At 44.1% G+C, this 15714-nt stretch overlaps 1 protein-coding gene across 8 annotated transcripts in view; it reads left to right on the top strand.

Moving 5' to 3' along the window:
* wnk2 (WNK lysine deficient protein kinase 2) overlaps positions 1-15714 on the top strand; it is a 28408-nt gene that overhangs the window by 7035 nt on the left and 5659 nt on the right. For 4 of the 8 annotated variants that reach the window (XR_014622375.1, XM_084349955.1, XM_084349954.1 and 1 more), the window contains exons 3-22: positions 356-576; positions 1466-1623; positions 3049-3137; positions 3356-3575; positions 4737-5004; positions 5326-5633; positions 7107-7229; positions 8034-8150; positions 8326-8742; positions 8931-9557; positions 10336-10385; positions 10480-10642; positions 10734-10850; positions 10942-11112; positions 12047-12089; positions 12212-12373; positions 12559-13430; positions 14731-14788; positions 14914-14978; positions 15099-15691. Coding sequence is in view for 7 of the 8 variants with exons in the window: in XM_084349955.1 (XP_084206081.1) it covers positions 356-576; positions 1466-1623; positions 3049-3137; positions 3356-3575; positions 4737-5004; positions 5326-5633; positions 7107-7229; positions 8034-8150; positions 8326-8742; positions 8931-9557; positions 10336-10385; positions 10480-10642; positions 10734-10850; positions 10942-11112; positions 12047-12089; positions 12212-12373; positions 12559-13430; positions 14731-14788; positions 14914-14978; positions 15099-15691 (4842 nt within the window). In the remaining variant the exon portion in view is untranslated. The remainder of the gene's footprint in view (positions 1-355; positions 577-1465; positions 1624-3048; positions 3138-3355; positions 3576-4736; positions 5005-5325; positions 5634-7106; positions 7230-8033; positions 8151-8325; positions 8743-8930; positions 9558-10335; positions 10386-10479; positions 10643-10733; positions 10851-10941; positions 11113-12046; positions 12090-12211; positions 12374-12558; positions 13431-14730; positions 14789-14913; positions 14979-15098; positions 15692-15714) is intronic. The other 4 variants (XM_084349953.1, XM_084349952.1, XM_084349956.1 and 1 more) reach the window with 4 other exon arrangements.

The following is a 15714-nucleotide window of genomic DNA, read 5'->3' as shown; positions in this document are numbered from 1 at the left end:
AGTCTAATGCTAGACCGTAAGAGATACTGAATCACCAAGATGAAAAATTAAACAACTGTGATTTGTGATTGTTTTCTTGCTCAAACCTTAGCAAATTAATCCGACACACAGTGCGGGCACACAGCGTTTTCAGGCAGTCAATACGAGGAGATTAGCTTGAGAATGGAATAGTCATAGATTTATAATGGCTGTGTGTTTTCAACTGCGATAACAATTTACAACACAGACACAGCTTTATCGACACAGCGACTAGTGGGGACAGACCTCGATATGTCAATTTGCCTTTTTAAAAACAAATGTCTTTACCAGGTGTCAACTGGAACATCTCTGTCGTGGTGTATTCATCCCCCCACAGGTATCTGAAGCGTTTCAAGGTGATGAAGCCTAAAGTTCTTCGGAGCTGGTGCAGGCAGATTCTCAAAGGCCTCCACTTCCTCCACACGAGGACTCCTCCAATCATCCACCGAGACCTCAAGTGTGACAACATCTTCATCACCGGTCCTACAGGCTCTGTGAAAATAGGAGACCTGGGCCTGGCAACACTGAAGAGGGCCTCGTTTGCTAAAAGTGTTATTGGTTAGTTATCAGCCAGTTGGCAAGATTCTGTTTTATTGAACTGTGACTAACGCGATATTTATTTCAATCCTGCGATAACTGATTTTCTGGGCACACGGGGGCAGCGGAAACAAACTGTGGGCACAACACTGACATCTTACCTTTTAAGGCAAACTTGTTGCTGATCAATGCTCCACTAGCATTGATCAGCAACATCAATGCTAGTGGAGCTTTGGACCAGTACGTGCTGGGGCTAGCTGGTTAGCATGCTAACTTCAGTAATATCTCTGCAATACATGTATGTCATTACATCAAAACTGTTATTTTTCCCAATTCTGTTAATAGTTTTAGTTAATTTCTGATGTTTTTCAACTAAAATTCTTACATATTGCACCTTTAAGCACTAAATCATAAAAACATCAATCAAATTGATGTGTTTACAAATCTTTTTTCTCTATAGGCCATTTGAAATGGCACTAGCTCATATTTATATTTAATTACAAATCCATATGTTATTTTCTTAAATGTTACAGACAACAATGAGTAAGTGTTTTGTTTCATAGGAAATAAGTGTACTTCAGGACATCCTATAATAGTGTTTGATCTCACTGAAAGTCCACAACTTTGGTTGAGATTTTCTCGATTAGTTTAATACTTAATAATCATATCACAGGTATTTTGATACAGATACATCATATTATTGCCTTAAACGTTCGTCTGTGGTTGTTTTTACTTTTCAACTAATTCTCTCTCGTCTGTCATTTGAGTGATTGGACGATTCTTGGAATTGTGATTAAGCAGCTGTGTTGGATTTCAGTCCTTGACACTGGCATCGATCCCACTGAAACAGGATGAAACGAGTTGAATGCCAGTGTATAACTTATCTCCCTCTCTTGCATTAATCCTCCAGGCACTCCAGAGTTCATGGCCCCTGAGATGTATGAGGAGCACTATGATGAGGCTGTGGATGTCTATGCCTTTGGGATGTGTATGCTGGAGATGGCCACCTCAGAATACCCCTATTCTGAGTGTCAAAACGCTGCTCAGATCTACCGCAAAGTCACCAGCGTGAGTTCATCTTGAAAGCTGTTCAACTCTGCTATTATAATTATTTCATAACAGTGTTTCAAGTAATTTTTTAGGACCCAGCCATGTGTTTACCACACCTTTCTTCTTAATTCTCATTGTTGTGGCTATAAGATATGTATATATTTTTTTATAGCAGGGTTTATTGTTTTCAACAGAGTCAGTCAGTTGTTACAATTAGTATGTGGGTCTGGGAGACATGTATAGAGGTTGCATCTCATGATTGTTTTCACTACCATTTTTTTAATAGACTAACCAGTATTTATGTCAAAACCGATGACACCTGCCCACTTCTTAAACCTGTTAGGCTCTGTCTGGCTAGTTCATCAAACAATACACAGCAAATAGGCTAATGCCTCCATTGAAGCCATACCTCTTTACAAAGCTTGTTCATGCAAACTATGTCAAGATAAAACCACATCAGCAAGGTACAATCAATAAAGAAACTAGCACGTACAAAGGTTTGCCAACTCACCACTGTAGTGTCTGGGTGTTTCAGTAGTGTATCAAACTCCATCAAAAACTGCCTAGATCCATTTCAGTAACATATTTAGTCCAAAACACAATATTCTATGTATAAATGGTGACAGAAAGGCACAAATAGCAAAAAAAGCTGCTATTGTGGATGCTTTTACATGCTTTTATATGTAAAAAGACTAATTTCACAGCAGATGCCATTATCCCTCTACACCAGCTAAATCCTGAGATGGCAGCTGTTTCATTGAGAGGTCTTTTGAGCAGATATGAGCCCCTAAGCCCGCCCTAGAGCCTACAACAGCCAATTAGTGATTGTGTAGACCAGTGACCCACTCTCTCTTCTCTCTCCTGAGCTAGTTACACACCAGCCTTTGGTTGAGTGATGCATTATGTAGCCAATGAGATTTCAAAACCAGCAATATGTAGTTTATATCAGTTATTAAATCCATAAACTTGGAAATTCTGCAAGTTTAAGTTTTATGCGGTTTGCTCTTTGAATGGGCTGTTTTTCCACCTAAGCACTTTTTTGACTATTTCATACGCATAAAGTTAGCAGGAAGCAGTAGCAAAATTAAACTGTGAAACTATGTGTTTTGTTTCTTAGGAGTTCAACTAATAAGATTTTTCTTTTTTCAGTGGTTACATAGTCCTGAACAGTACATTTTTGGTATTTATTGATATATCTGATTTCTACAATGAGTCAATCATTTTAATCAGTTCTTTGTCAACTAAGCGCTCCAGAGGTCCTCTTATACAGCAGTAACATCCTAATCCCCAGAGCTGAGATGTCTGGGAGAAAATGTGTTTTGGAGAGTCTATGATTAATGCTTTTGACACAGCAGACAGTAGTTACTTCCTCTGTTACGCAGTCTAAATAGTGCTGTTTTGAGTGTGTGAGCTGAGACGTATCAATGCTGGTTTGTTTTGCAGGGGGTGAAACCTGCCAGTTACGGTAAAGTCAGTGACCCAGAAATCAAGGAAATAATCGGGGAATGTATCTGTCACAGATGGGAAGAAAGGTAAGTGGGCCACGACCTGTGTCTCAGGGCTCGTGACGAGTCTTGTATGGAGGCAGAGGTTGATCCTAACCGTGTTGTTTTGTTTCTGTTTCTGCAGTGTGACGTTAATGCCAGTATTTGGCTCTGGCGCAGTTTGTGTGTGTTGTGCATCATTAGGTTTAACTGACATTGTGACCTTTAGTGCAGATCAGTAGCTGGTGTTTCTGTATTTCCTGCAGGTACTCCATCAAGGACCTCCTGAATCATGCATTCTTTGCAGAGGATACAGGCGTGAGGGTGGAGCTCAATGAAGAGGACGATGGGAAGAAATCATCCATTGCTCTGAAGCTGTGGGTTGAAGATCCTAAAAAGCTGAAGGGGAAGTACAAGGACACCGGTGCCATTGAGTTTACCTTTGACTTGGTGAGCGAGGTCCCCGAGGTCGTTGCCCAGGAAATGGTAAATATGAACACATAGTAGTATTAGAGTTTGGTTTGTGGTGGGTGTTAACTTTATTATTATTATGTTTTAATTTATTGTGTTTTTTTTGTTGGTTCTGTCCAGACTGCACTTTATGTTCAACAAGCCTGCTTTATTTGTCGACTCGGCCTTAGCCTTTGAAAACACTTATTTCTGATTGGTTGGTGTGGCTCGTCTGTTATTGATGCACTGATTCAGTGCGCAAGGAATATTTAGCTACAGGTAACCGTAGCAACAGTTATGTTGCTTTACCAGTTATCACCAGTTATCCAAGGGTTAAACTGGCTACAAATAAACTTTAAAAAAAAAAAAGAGTGCTGAATTGAACACAATTTCTCATTTTGCCAGTGATAAGTGTCCGTGGTATAACCACAGTGATGCACAATGAAGTATAGCAGAGGTAATCAGTAACTTTGAATGCTGGTGACAGGGAAGCATGAGAAATGGAGATCCACCATCTCAGAGGCATCCTCCAAAGTGGAAACAGACCATTTATTTCAGTGTCCGTCTGTGAACAGTGGCTCTTTGTGTTGTTCTCCAGACTGCTCTGCTTGTAGCAGAATGGATTTCCATCACTCTGGTTGTGACGTTGTTGTTGTTTTGTGTAGCTCTTTGTGTCGAAGAGATTTTTAAACCAGAGAAGCTTCATGAGAAGCATGAAATCCAATTTTAATCACATTTTAAAACTCCTCCGAATATGGCTTGGATCTGATTTGCAAAAATAGCATTTTATGTTATGTTATGTTATGTTTATTATATGTTTTTAGATGTCCAGACTTTCTAAAATCATTCTGGATACAATCTGGACATGCCAAAAATAGATTTTAGTTGGCAGTCTGAACAAGGTCTTGTAATAATGCAATCGTCTTTGGAACATACACTTGATCCCCCGTAATTAGGTGTAATGTAACTGGGAGTGGGTTAGTGGTCATGTCAGTAATGATAGGCTTGTATTGATTGAAACTAGAGCAATTGATCAGTTGATCTTTGCTCTTCTATGTAAACTTATGAGACGGCATGAAGAGGCCGTTCTTTTTGGTTCAGGGGAAGAAGAGAATATAGATTTGTTGATTTATTACATAAGGTGTTGAATTACAACCAGGACTTTGCTGCATTAAGCATCTTACCTCTGTCCTGTAGGTGGAATCAGGTTTTTTCCTGGACTGTGATGTGAAGATAGTTGGGAAGTCCATCCGGGACCGCGTGGCTCTCATCAAATGGAGGAGGGAGCGAACTGTATCGCCAGGTAATGGCGAGGTAGCTGTGAAGAAGACGCAGCAGAACCTGCTGCAGGTGCCCGGCACTGGTGTACCACAGGCAGCCACATTAGCTCCGACAGATTATGAGGATCAAGAGGTGGAGCAGCAGACCCTGATCTGCACCGTGCCAGCCACCACGTCTGCCACATGTAAGAGCCTGCAATTAGACACACACATATACAAACTCTGTGACAATAAATCTACTCACTGTTAGAAGTCAATGAGACATTAACAGGAAACTACACACTGACTATGACTGCAGATGGCTGAAGTGGTATTTGTGAGAAAAAAAGAGAGAGGGAGACTGCAGCGCATGAGTAACACCTATTAGTCATCAATGGGACATCATCATCCAGCTTTTGAATTTTAATGAGATGCTACTCCATGTCTCCCCCTGCCCTTCCTCACTGTCTGTCCTTCCTGCAAGGCATCGTGGTGAATTATAATATTTTGTTCCCTCGTTTTTACAGCTGACAGTGGAGTGGGCTCGACCATGCAATTAGATGATGTAAACAATCAGCAGAATGGCCCCTACCAGTCGCTCCCAGAGCCCATCTCCACAGCTCAGACGATCTACAGTCCTCCTGCGCAGGCTGACCTTCAGCTGCACCAGGGGCCCTACCAGCAACCCACAGCACAGGCCTCACATGAAAACTACACACACGCATCCACTCAATTTCACCAGGGAGCCTACCAGCAAACCACAGGTCAGCTGTATCCTGGGGCCGATCAACAACCCGCTGCACAACTGCACCAGGGGCCTTATCAGTCTCAAACAGTGAGTAAAAGCAGTCCACTCTATGGCCACCTTTCTTAAATCCTTCATTTTGTGTTTTTGAGTTGTTGTTTTTTTCTGAAATAACTACATTTTCATTTTCTGTTTTGGAATGATACCTGCTCAGCGTCACTACAGTGAACCCTTTGTATGCCTTGACAACCTGCTCATCACTGAGAGTACAGTGTGTTTCAGGCGTGGAAGCACCTCCCTGGTTGAGATGCTACGCTGTAGGACACAATCTCTCACTAAGACAATGAATCAGAGCGCCTGTGTGTGTCCGTCGCAGGATGTGGCTTCAACAAAAAGCACAGAGAACACAGACTACCTATCCTCTAACTCTGCCCAGAATCCATCATTATTATCTCCCCTCTTGTCTCCAAATCAACACTTTCATCATGACTCAGCAAGTCATTTCAATTCACCTCTCCTTCCCCTGAATTTACAACCTCCCTCGGAGCACCGTCTGAGCGTCCCTCGTAGCCCGCAGCCCCACCACCACTGCAAGGCCTGCATGTCTCTCCTACTCAGGGAAAGGACAAAGGGAGGAGGATCTCTGGGACACACACATATACGCTCTTTATCCTCATCCGCCCAGTTTACACCAGTCCCTAAGCCAGACTCACCCACATCTCCCCAACGGGCAAGGTCTCCTACAATCAATCTACCTCCTCTTTTGTCATCACCATCTTCCCCGCCTTCAAATAGTCAAACGACCCTGCTGACTTCTCCTTCACATCTTTCCCCACCCTCACATGTTACACTCCCACGGAGTTTGTATGAAGGTGGAGATCTCACTCTTCTCAACCACTGTCTCCAGCACATCGTCAGTCGCAGGACCAGTTCCCCCAGCCTCTCTACTAATCATCCAATGCACAGCCACGGGGAGGTTCGGGGTCGTACCTCCTCTGTAGCTGAGCATATGGACAAGAGGCAGAGTCTGGATGTCCCATTCTTTTATAGCCCAAATCTGGACAGGAATCTACTTTTATCGCCATATGACAAAGAAGGCAGACCAGATCCACCGGTAGGTTAGAGAAGGAGGTTTCATGTAGGCTAAATCCTGCCACAACAGCTGCTATTTATGATTCTGCTAGCTGCTTCACTCCTCTGGCCTTTCCATGATGGTAGAAAAGGCAGGCCAGCACCCAGTCTCTGCTCCTGCCTAATCCAAGGGTTTAAATTGTGAATTCTGTTTAAATTATGGGATTAAATTCTGAACTCTGAGTGCGTTATCATAAGAAATAATGTGCTCGCACAGCTTGGCTAATGAAAAAATAATCCTTTTTTCACCTCCGCTTGCAAATCTCTCCACGATCTTGCTTAGGACTACCTCTGCCTGCTTTGACACGCTGCACATTTGAATCAAGCTTGATTTGTTGAAGAAATATACAAGCATGATCGTGTCATATTAACCCTAAAACCAGAGTTCAATAAATGTGATTTCTCTGATGTGTTCTAATGTGTGTCCAACAGACAGTTTCTGCTCCACCTACGCCGGCCCCTATTGTGCACCAGAGCAGACAGACAGCACAGAGCTTCCCAGCTGCAGCCCCCACCCTACAGCCGCAGCCCACTGCCCAACCCAGCCAGGAGCAGGTACTGCTTCCCTCTAACTGCGGCAGGCCTTGGCAGCAGCTTTAGAGAGATACAATAAGCAGAATTTAGGTGTCTATGCTAGGCGAGCTATGCTTGCATGAGCCATCATCAAGACCAAATACCTGTGTAATTATTAATGCTCATTTGACATCTACAATTAATAGTTATAGCGGGGACATTCAGTGTTAAATCTTAAAGGTCGTGTGTTTAGGATTTAGGTGGATCATTTGGCAGAAATGGTATATATCATATATGTATACCATTATGTTTTCATTAGTGTATAATCACCTGAAACTAAGAATCAACGTGTTTTTGTTTTTTTTACCTTAAGAGGAGCCTTTTATATCTACAGAGGGAGCAGGGCCGCAATGTTTCAGACAGAACAAACACTAGCTCTAGAGAGCATGAGCCTCTCATGTTTAGTTAATGGAAGTTAATGTTCAGCTGTATGTTAGTAGCACACGCTATCTGAAAATGCATTCTGTGTGGCATCTTTGTGTGAAGTGGGTAAAAAATGCATGTATGCGTGTGTGTATGTGAATGGCATGGCTTGTCATGTGGTTTGTGTTTCCTTCCCATTTGTCTTTCCTACCTTTGGTGCCACCTCCAACCAGCTGCTGGCCGGCCTCACGTAGAGCCGTCGTCTCTTATAACTTACTGCTGGCTACAGCGCCTACACAGCAAATCGCACATTATAATTAAATCGCATCATGTCTACCTGCCCTGGAGCTCGCTTTTATTAAAGTGGAGCTTTTCGAGTAGGATATCTTGTCAGTTTCATTCAGTTTTGATTTCCCTCCTCAGCTGTTTTCTTCTGACCAGCCTACATCTCACCTGAGTCCTCCTGACATATCGACCAGTTATCCACAGACAGTCTCCAGTGCACCTCCCCCACTCCTGCCCCTGCAGATCAGCACACAGGTGCGTTGTGGTAGTGATAGAAACACAAAATCAAACTAAGGTAGAGTATAAACATCCTGCGAAAGGCAATATAGGTTATAGGGTTGAGTCATGCATAAAGGGCCTGTGTGAATGTTATTTCTATCCACTGGTTGTCTTTGTTCATTTTCTATCATTTTCCCTTTTTCTTTCCCAGTTTCCCTCACCATATCACGTTGTTCAAACAGGGGACATTAGGCCCCCTCCCTTCCCCACAGGTCCTCTGCCATGTGCCTACAGCAGCACTGGCCCTCCTATGTCTAGCACTCGCTACTCACCTTCACCCCACCATCCCTCCCTCCCTCTGACCCCTCATGCTGCCTATGCCTCTATACCCACTCTGGGAACCCCTCAGACCCCTCTGTCCACTCCTCAGCACGTGCCCAATGTGGCGCTCTCTTTTCCACTTCTTGCTATGTCCCCTGCTGTGCCCCAGCAGCAGGGCGGCCATTTCACATCTCAGACAAACCTCGGTAGCTTCCATACCACCCATCCCTTACCTCTCTCCCAGGTACAACCCACCCCATACCCTGTCCCCTACCCTGAGCAGGAACTGGCTGAGCAGCCTGTCCAGGTGAATATGTGACTCAGTTCTCACTGTAATGGTTAGGTCATAATGAGAAATCTGTAGTGTTAAGGTGGCAATGTGTATGTGTGTATGTGTAATGCATGCAGGGCATGCGTTTGGGAATTTAGAGGTGAACAATATTTGTATTAACCGCTGAACCATCCCCTGAATGTGCTCTTTTTGTCCAAATACAGACGATTGCACCACAGGGGAATTTGGGAGATGTTCACCTTTTGGCTGCGGTCCACCCTGTCTTACCTGCTGTTCAGACTTTCTGGGGAAGTGGAGGAGAGGCAGAAACAAGTCCAGTCCAAGTAGAAACTCAAGCCCCAGCACAAACTCCAGCTCTGGTCTCAGCACAAAAACAATCACTGGCCCCTGTATCAGCTCAAGCTGCAGCCATGTCTGACACTCCAGCTTCAACCCTTAAGGCCCCAACTTCAGTCCCAATGCAAGTTCAAACAGCAGGGCAAGCTCCAGCCCCAGTTCAAGCACCAGGCTCCGCATCAGGTCACACTTTCGAACCACCAAAAAGCTCATCTACAAGCTCCGACACATCGTCTGCAGTTGGTGAACCCAAACTCTCAGGCCCAGGTTTAGCCTCGGCCCCAGTCCCTGTCACGTTGCCAGCCTCAGTTCAGTCTGCAGCCCCTGCTCACGCTCCAGCTCCTGTCGCAGCTTCAGTCCCAGCTCCAGCTCTGCAGCCCGCTGGCATCCAATCAGTGCTCTCAATGTCTGAGTGTGCCAGCCTGGCCACAACTCAGCAAAACATCGAGTCGACATCTGCATCCAGCACCCTCCAACAAGAGCCCTGTGTAGAGGTAGGGATGAAGCCAAAGGTTGCACATTTTCAAGTGGAGATTTTCCCCACATCAGAGACTTCTCATTGTTACTCAGAAAACATGTTCAGACCACAGACTGCTATCTGCTTTATATGTCCATCCCATCTTGAAACCAGCCTTTCCACCTGTGACTAAAAAAACCTTTCAAGATCAAAAGCTCAGAGCGCACATTAAAGGTGCAATATGTAAGAATTGGACAACTGTTGAATTGATACTTAAAACAAATAGGGGGCAGCGTATTACCAAGGTAACCAATAACAATTTCTAACTATAATGGTTGTCAGCCATTTAGCTCAGTTAGCTCAGTTAGCCGTGCAGCTAGCAACCCAATTAGCTTACATGTCTGCCTGGACTGGCAGTTTGGAGCACTGGGGAAGTGTTGGTGTTTACGCCAGGGAGGGCAGGCATAAGTCAGCACCCAACCCCGGAGGCCTGAGCTACACTACCAGACTATTTCCTCTTGAGGTACAAAATGGTATAAGTAGACATGGCAGGCCCGGCTAGCTGGTTAGCCTGCTAACTTCAGTAGATATCTCAGCTACACAATACATAGACATGGATATAACGTCAACACTGATATTTCTTCAAATTCTTTTGATAATTTAAATTCATTTTTGAACGCTTTAAACTGAAATTCTTACATATTGCACATTTAAGATAAACATTAGTGTTACACAGTCTTGCAATGATCCATTCTGTATCAAATAAAACCTTTACCAAGCTCCCATAACTGTTCTGCACATTTTTCTGTCTCCAGGATGTGCTTCAGGAAAAACCCTTATCTTTGCCCAGTTACACCTATGACAGGTTTGTGTCACGTTTTTTTCACTTTCATGTCTTCATAATTTTGTGTGACACTTACCTGAAGTTGATTAAGCGTTTCAAACGTTTCCTGTTACAGTCTCAACTCTGATGTGGCATCTGGTAAGGAAACAAGTGACGGCTATGACAGCCTGGCGAGTGGAGGTAAGGGAGACGGAAAACCAAGGAAACACCACCGCAAGTCTGCCCGCACACGTTCCCGGCAAGAAAAGACCAGCAAACCCAAACTGAGCATGCTCAATGTGAGTCATGACGTAATTTATGACAACTGAAGCTACATTTTTCTTAAAAGTGTAATGTGTTTGATTGAAAGCGTAACCCCTCTCCCCGCAGGTTTGCAACACTGGGGATAAAATGGTCGAATGCCAGCTGGAGACTCACAACCACAAAATGGTGACATTTAAATTTGATCTTGATGGAGATGCTCCGGAGGAAATTGCAACTTACATGGTTAGTTCAACCTTTAACAGTTTGCAGCTTTTGTCTTGGATTGGTTTTAGTTATGACATTATTCAACACCTTCAAAACTTTGCACCTACAGGTAGAGAATGGCTTCATCCTGCTGTTAGAAAAGGAGATCTTCATCGACCAGCTAAAGGACATTGTGGATAAAGCTGAAGACATGCTGAATGAAGACACGGAGGGTGAAAGGGCCTCCACCTTGAGTTGTAGTCCTCAACAAGGCCAAATATTTGAAGGGCAGGTCGGAGAGGTGAGAATATAGCCTGTGAATATAGTCTGAACAGATACACTACTGATGCTTCTGCATAGATTGAGACATGGACTGGGACATACATACATAGTCTTAGCTCCAATGGTGGAAAAAGTATTCAGAAGATTTACTTGATCAAAGTACTAATACCATATTTTGATAATACTCCACTACAGGTAAAAGTCCTACATTCAAAAACATACTCAAGTAAAAGTATTATCAGAGAAATGTACTCATTGTGCTTTAAAATGGTCCCCGTCAGTGTTTTACTTTTACATCTGATGGTTTTGGATTAATGTTACAGCTGCATTAATGTGTGTGTTGCATTTGTTATTTAAATTTACGCTAATTTAAAGTACTTTAAATACTATTGGGTAATTTGATCTACAGCAATGCATCATATTCTTCTTTCAGCTTTGTGATGAAGCAACTTACAGCTAAGAAATCCAAGATAATTAATAGTTAGGCAAGATAACTTTCTCTGTTTATAGAGAAACACTTAATCCTTCAGTTTACCACAAACAATCAAAGTCAGCACATTTGGAGATAATATTCACTGTATTTCTGTCTCCTACAGATCATGTCATGCACGCATATCCTCCTTGCTCCGATGTCCTATGTCAAATAAAAACCAAACAGATAGTAAACAGCAAAGGGGTGGTGTTCGTCATATAGCGGTGGTTATCAAGATATTGTTGTCATAGAGACAACATGCAGTTTTTTTCTCTGTGCACACAAGCACTCCCGACCAGCAGCTCTTTTCTGCCCCCCATAAAATGCTTTGTGGCCACAGGCCCTGAGACTACTTTGTCCACATATGCAGTAGTACTCTCAGACCTGCTCCTTGTCTAAGTTGGTGGAGTCACCCTTTATGTAGAGTACTTGAGTAGATGTTCCACCACTGTTCAGCTCTCATCTGTTTCTCGCTCCACAGTGTCAGCAGCCTGGAGCACATCAGCCCGTCTATCAGCAGAATGGTAAAACAATTATCTCTATCAAAAATGTATTCGTTTGCATGCCTGTGAAGTCCTTTGTGCAAATGTCACATTGAGTTGTAAAACAAAAAGGAGTGCTAATTGTCTGAACACTTGGATAACAGTTCTTCACACAGGGAAGAGATGGTTCATTATCTGCCCTGTGGAGGAGACGCCCACATCCAGCCAGGAGACCCCATCTGATGCCACAACTACTCAGTCCCCTGGGAGTTCAGCCACCACCCAGCCTGCTGACAGTGGCACTGCAAGGCCCACTGTATCCAGAGGTGACTTTGCTCCTACACAGCAATTTCAGCACAATAGTTGACAGCTTCACAGAACAATAGCACTGCCTGGTGGCAGCTGAATGAAAGACATCTTACAGCTCGTGTGCCATTTATTACTTTAGAAAAGGTTGAACTTGTTTTTAAATATAATTATCTCCCATCTAATCAATGTTTTTCTCCGTCAGAAGAGGGGTCATCCTCCACAATGTCTGGTGGAAGTGGAGGCTTCACCTACGATGTGTACGGATTCTGTAGCCCTCCGATAATGTCCAACACGGACCCTCTTCTCTTAGCTACTCTGTCTCCACCTGTGTCTGCTCCCCCAACCCTTCAGTCGATGTCGTCCGTGGAGCCTGCAGGCAGCTCAGTGCAGCCTAGTGTTCACCAGGCTCAGCCAGCCAGAGCTCAAACTTTGCCCCCGTCATCCCCACATACGTCTTTTCCAGTGGATGAGTCACAGGGATCCCCTTTGGGCTCCATCTCCCCGATCCATGCAGCTCAGCAGATGCCCGACATGACGTGTCCGGTTTCAATAGCTGACGAGGTGCCCTGCTGCCCTCTGGTCATGCCCCTGTCTCTGGATGTGGGCAGTTTACAGGGGGGGTCTCCTCTCACTCCTCTTCCACTCCAGGAGCAAGGTTCCGCCAAGGAGCCGCTGTCTGTCTCCTACACCTCTGCAGCACGGAGCGAGCGTCCACAGCAGCCTGTGGTGCTCCACCAGCCTTTTTCCAGCGTGGGAGGGACCAAGGTGCCCTCATTACCCCAGAGCCCAGCGCCATCCCAGCACGGAGCAGGTCCCGGCGAGTCAGATGGCGAGGGAAGGCTGGGCCGAGGGGGCTTTGTGGACAGCACCATAAAAACACTGGATGAGAAACTAAGAAACTTGCTGTACCAGGAATACGCTCCGATGTATCCATCAGGCAGTGCTGCAGAGACACCAGGCTCCGGCACCGAGTACATCCAGTCTCCTCCTGGTCCGGACAGCGCCACAGGAGGGTCAGGGAACAGCACACCAGGGCCGATGGGGGAGGGACGCTACAGAGGAGGAGAACAGCTGGTGAGTAAAGTGTCATTGTAACTTGAATTGTTTTAAATGTAATAGTTTTTTTTTTACTTTAACTTTTAAGATGACATTACATGGCATGACTGTAAATTACAGCTGCAGGATGTTCACATGCAGTTAAGACTGAAAGTTTATTCTTGACCTTTTGAACAGCAGCTGAGAAAATCATCCCACCATAAGGCCCATTAGTAGCTGTTCTGTCTCACACGGGCTTCTTCAACAGGTGAAGTTCGCTCAGTTGTAGGGCTAGGCAATTTGCTTTTAAAATAATACTGCGATATCTTTAGGTTCAATCACGATACAATTTATATATATCTCAATATTTTTGAAATCATACATGCTAGGACTGGGAGAAAAAAAATACCACGATATTTTTGACCAAATACCTCAATATTGGAGGGATGACTTTTAGTAATTTCACAAAATACTAACATGATTAGATTTTTGACAAATAAGCATCAGTAATGTGGATATAAAAACTAAGTGAGTAAGGGCAAGTATTAGATCAAGTAGAACAGTCTGATGAGTTCAGATTACATCCATTTACTGTAAAGCAGCTTTTAAAACCAGGAGAAGACAGCGCTTATGCTGCATCACAGTATAATGTGACCAAAATCTAAGACGATATGTAGTCTCATGATAATGGTAAAATATTCATATATTTCCCAGCAGTCTCCTTTTATCATTCAATTACAGAAGTCCGCTTTTCCAATTTCTTTCTGAACAGTTGACGGACTCATCGTACATGTTACCTTAACAAATTAGGCTTGGATTTCTTTCAGCTCTTCTTCATTGAAGCAGCAATTGACAAATAATTTCACCACAAGGTCCAATTAAATGGAGCTTCTGATTCGATTGTTTTTACGTGTGTAATAATGTGTAATAATTTGTATGTCAGATTATTTTATTAAAAATAAGCTTCTATATTGCTTATTCTTGCACATATTACTGATATAAACAAAACATTTCCAGCATCAGAAAATGTTAATATTTCAGATTTTGTCAACAATACTAGTTGTAGTACGTCACGTTCTAAATCTTGCAAACATGACTAACGATACTGTATGACCACATGGAAATACATTTTTGTTACAAAAGGAGTTTCAAGAAAAACTGTACTGCTTTTTTACATTGCTACAATTAGATTTCAGGAGAAATATTTAGTTAGACGTCATCGTCAATATTGCTGAACCTTTAAGGCCAACAGTTAAATAACAAGACAATGATTAATGGTTTGTATTCTCAGTTTCTCATGTCTCTGTTTGTTCATCTCTCATCCTGTCACCCCTATTAGCCTCAAATTCCAGAGAGAATGGATAGTTTGAGCACACTGAGTGACTCAGCCGTGTGTGGTACGTACAGCAGACACTTATCAATCTAACAAGGCTGGCATCATTAACTTCTAACTAAACTTATGTTTCACTGTAAGTTGATCACTGCAGTGCCACAGTGTTCATTGTTGTGGAAATCTTTGCAGCTTCCCTCTCAAGAAGACACGTTCCTCACTCTGCTTCCTGCTCGGGAACAAGAGGCCGATTTAAGGTAAGAAACTGAGACTTTCCTCATAAGTGAGGGGAAAGTGCTTTGCCCATCAGATTAGTTCAACAGCTATTACAGAGGCATTACCTGATGTATGACCCGGTCTGTTCTTTCTTTTGGCAGATCATCTCCGTTCCTCCTGAAGTGGCCAATAGACGAGATGTGAAGCAGAGGAGCTGGAGCAGCGCCGCCTCACCGGCACACCCCATAGGCTACAGTGTGGACCACGTTCAGGCTGAGGCCATGACCGCCTCCACCACAATCGGCCGCTTCTCTGTGGTGAGCACAGAAGATGACATCACACAGAGGACGCGCTGCAGCCGCTACTCTGCCCCGCCTGATTTCTACCTGGACACACCTCCATCCATGGCCAAGCGGGGCTCGGTGCCTCGCGCCCTGACCTCGCCTTCCGTCCCTGTGGACGTCACAGTACACGCTCGTTTCCTCTCTTCAGACTCGGGGGCTGAGAGCAGCCCTGCAAAGCTGACTTCGGCTACCCCGTCTCACACACACACTCGCTCTGAGCGCAGAGGAAGCGACCTCATGAAGAGAGCAGTGGCCTTCCTCCGTCGCTCAGGGCGCAGCAGCAGCGTGCAGAGCTCTGACTCACCCAGTAGGCATGGAGGTGTGCACGGCTCGGCCTACGCCAGCAGTGATAATGACTCAGAGATGGAGGACTCGGACATGAAGAGGGAACTACAGAGACTCAGGGAGAAGTAAGTAAAGCAAGTGGTTTTGC

This window comes from Pagrus pagrus (genome assembly GCF_965226575.1).
Source record: "Pagrus pagrus genome assembly, chromosome: 3".
In the NCBI taxonomy this organism is placed as follows: Eukaryota; Metazoa; Chordata; class Actinopteri; order Spariformes; family Sparidae; genus Pagrus; species Pagrus pagrus.
The sequence above is the reverse complement of the archived record's forward strand: the minus strand, read 5'-3'. Positions and strand labels throughout refer to the sequence as shown.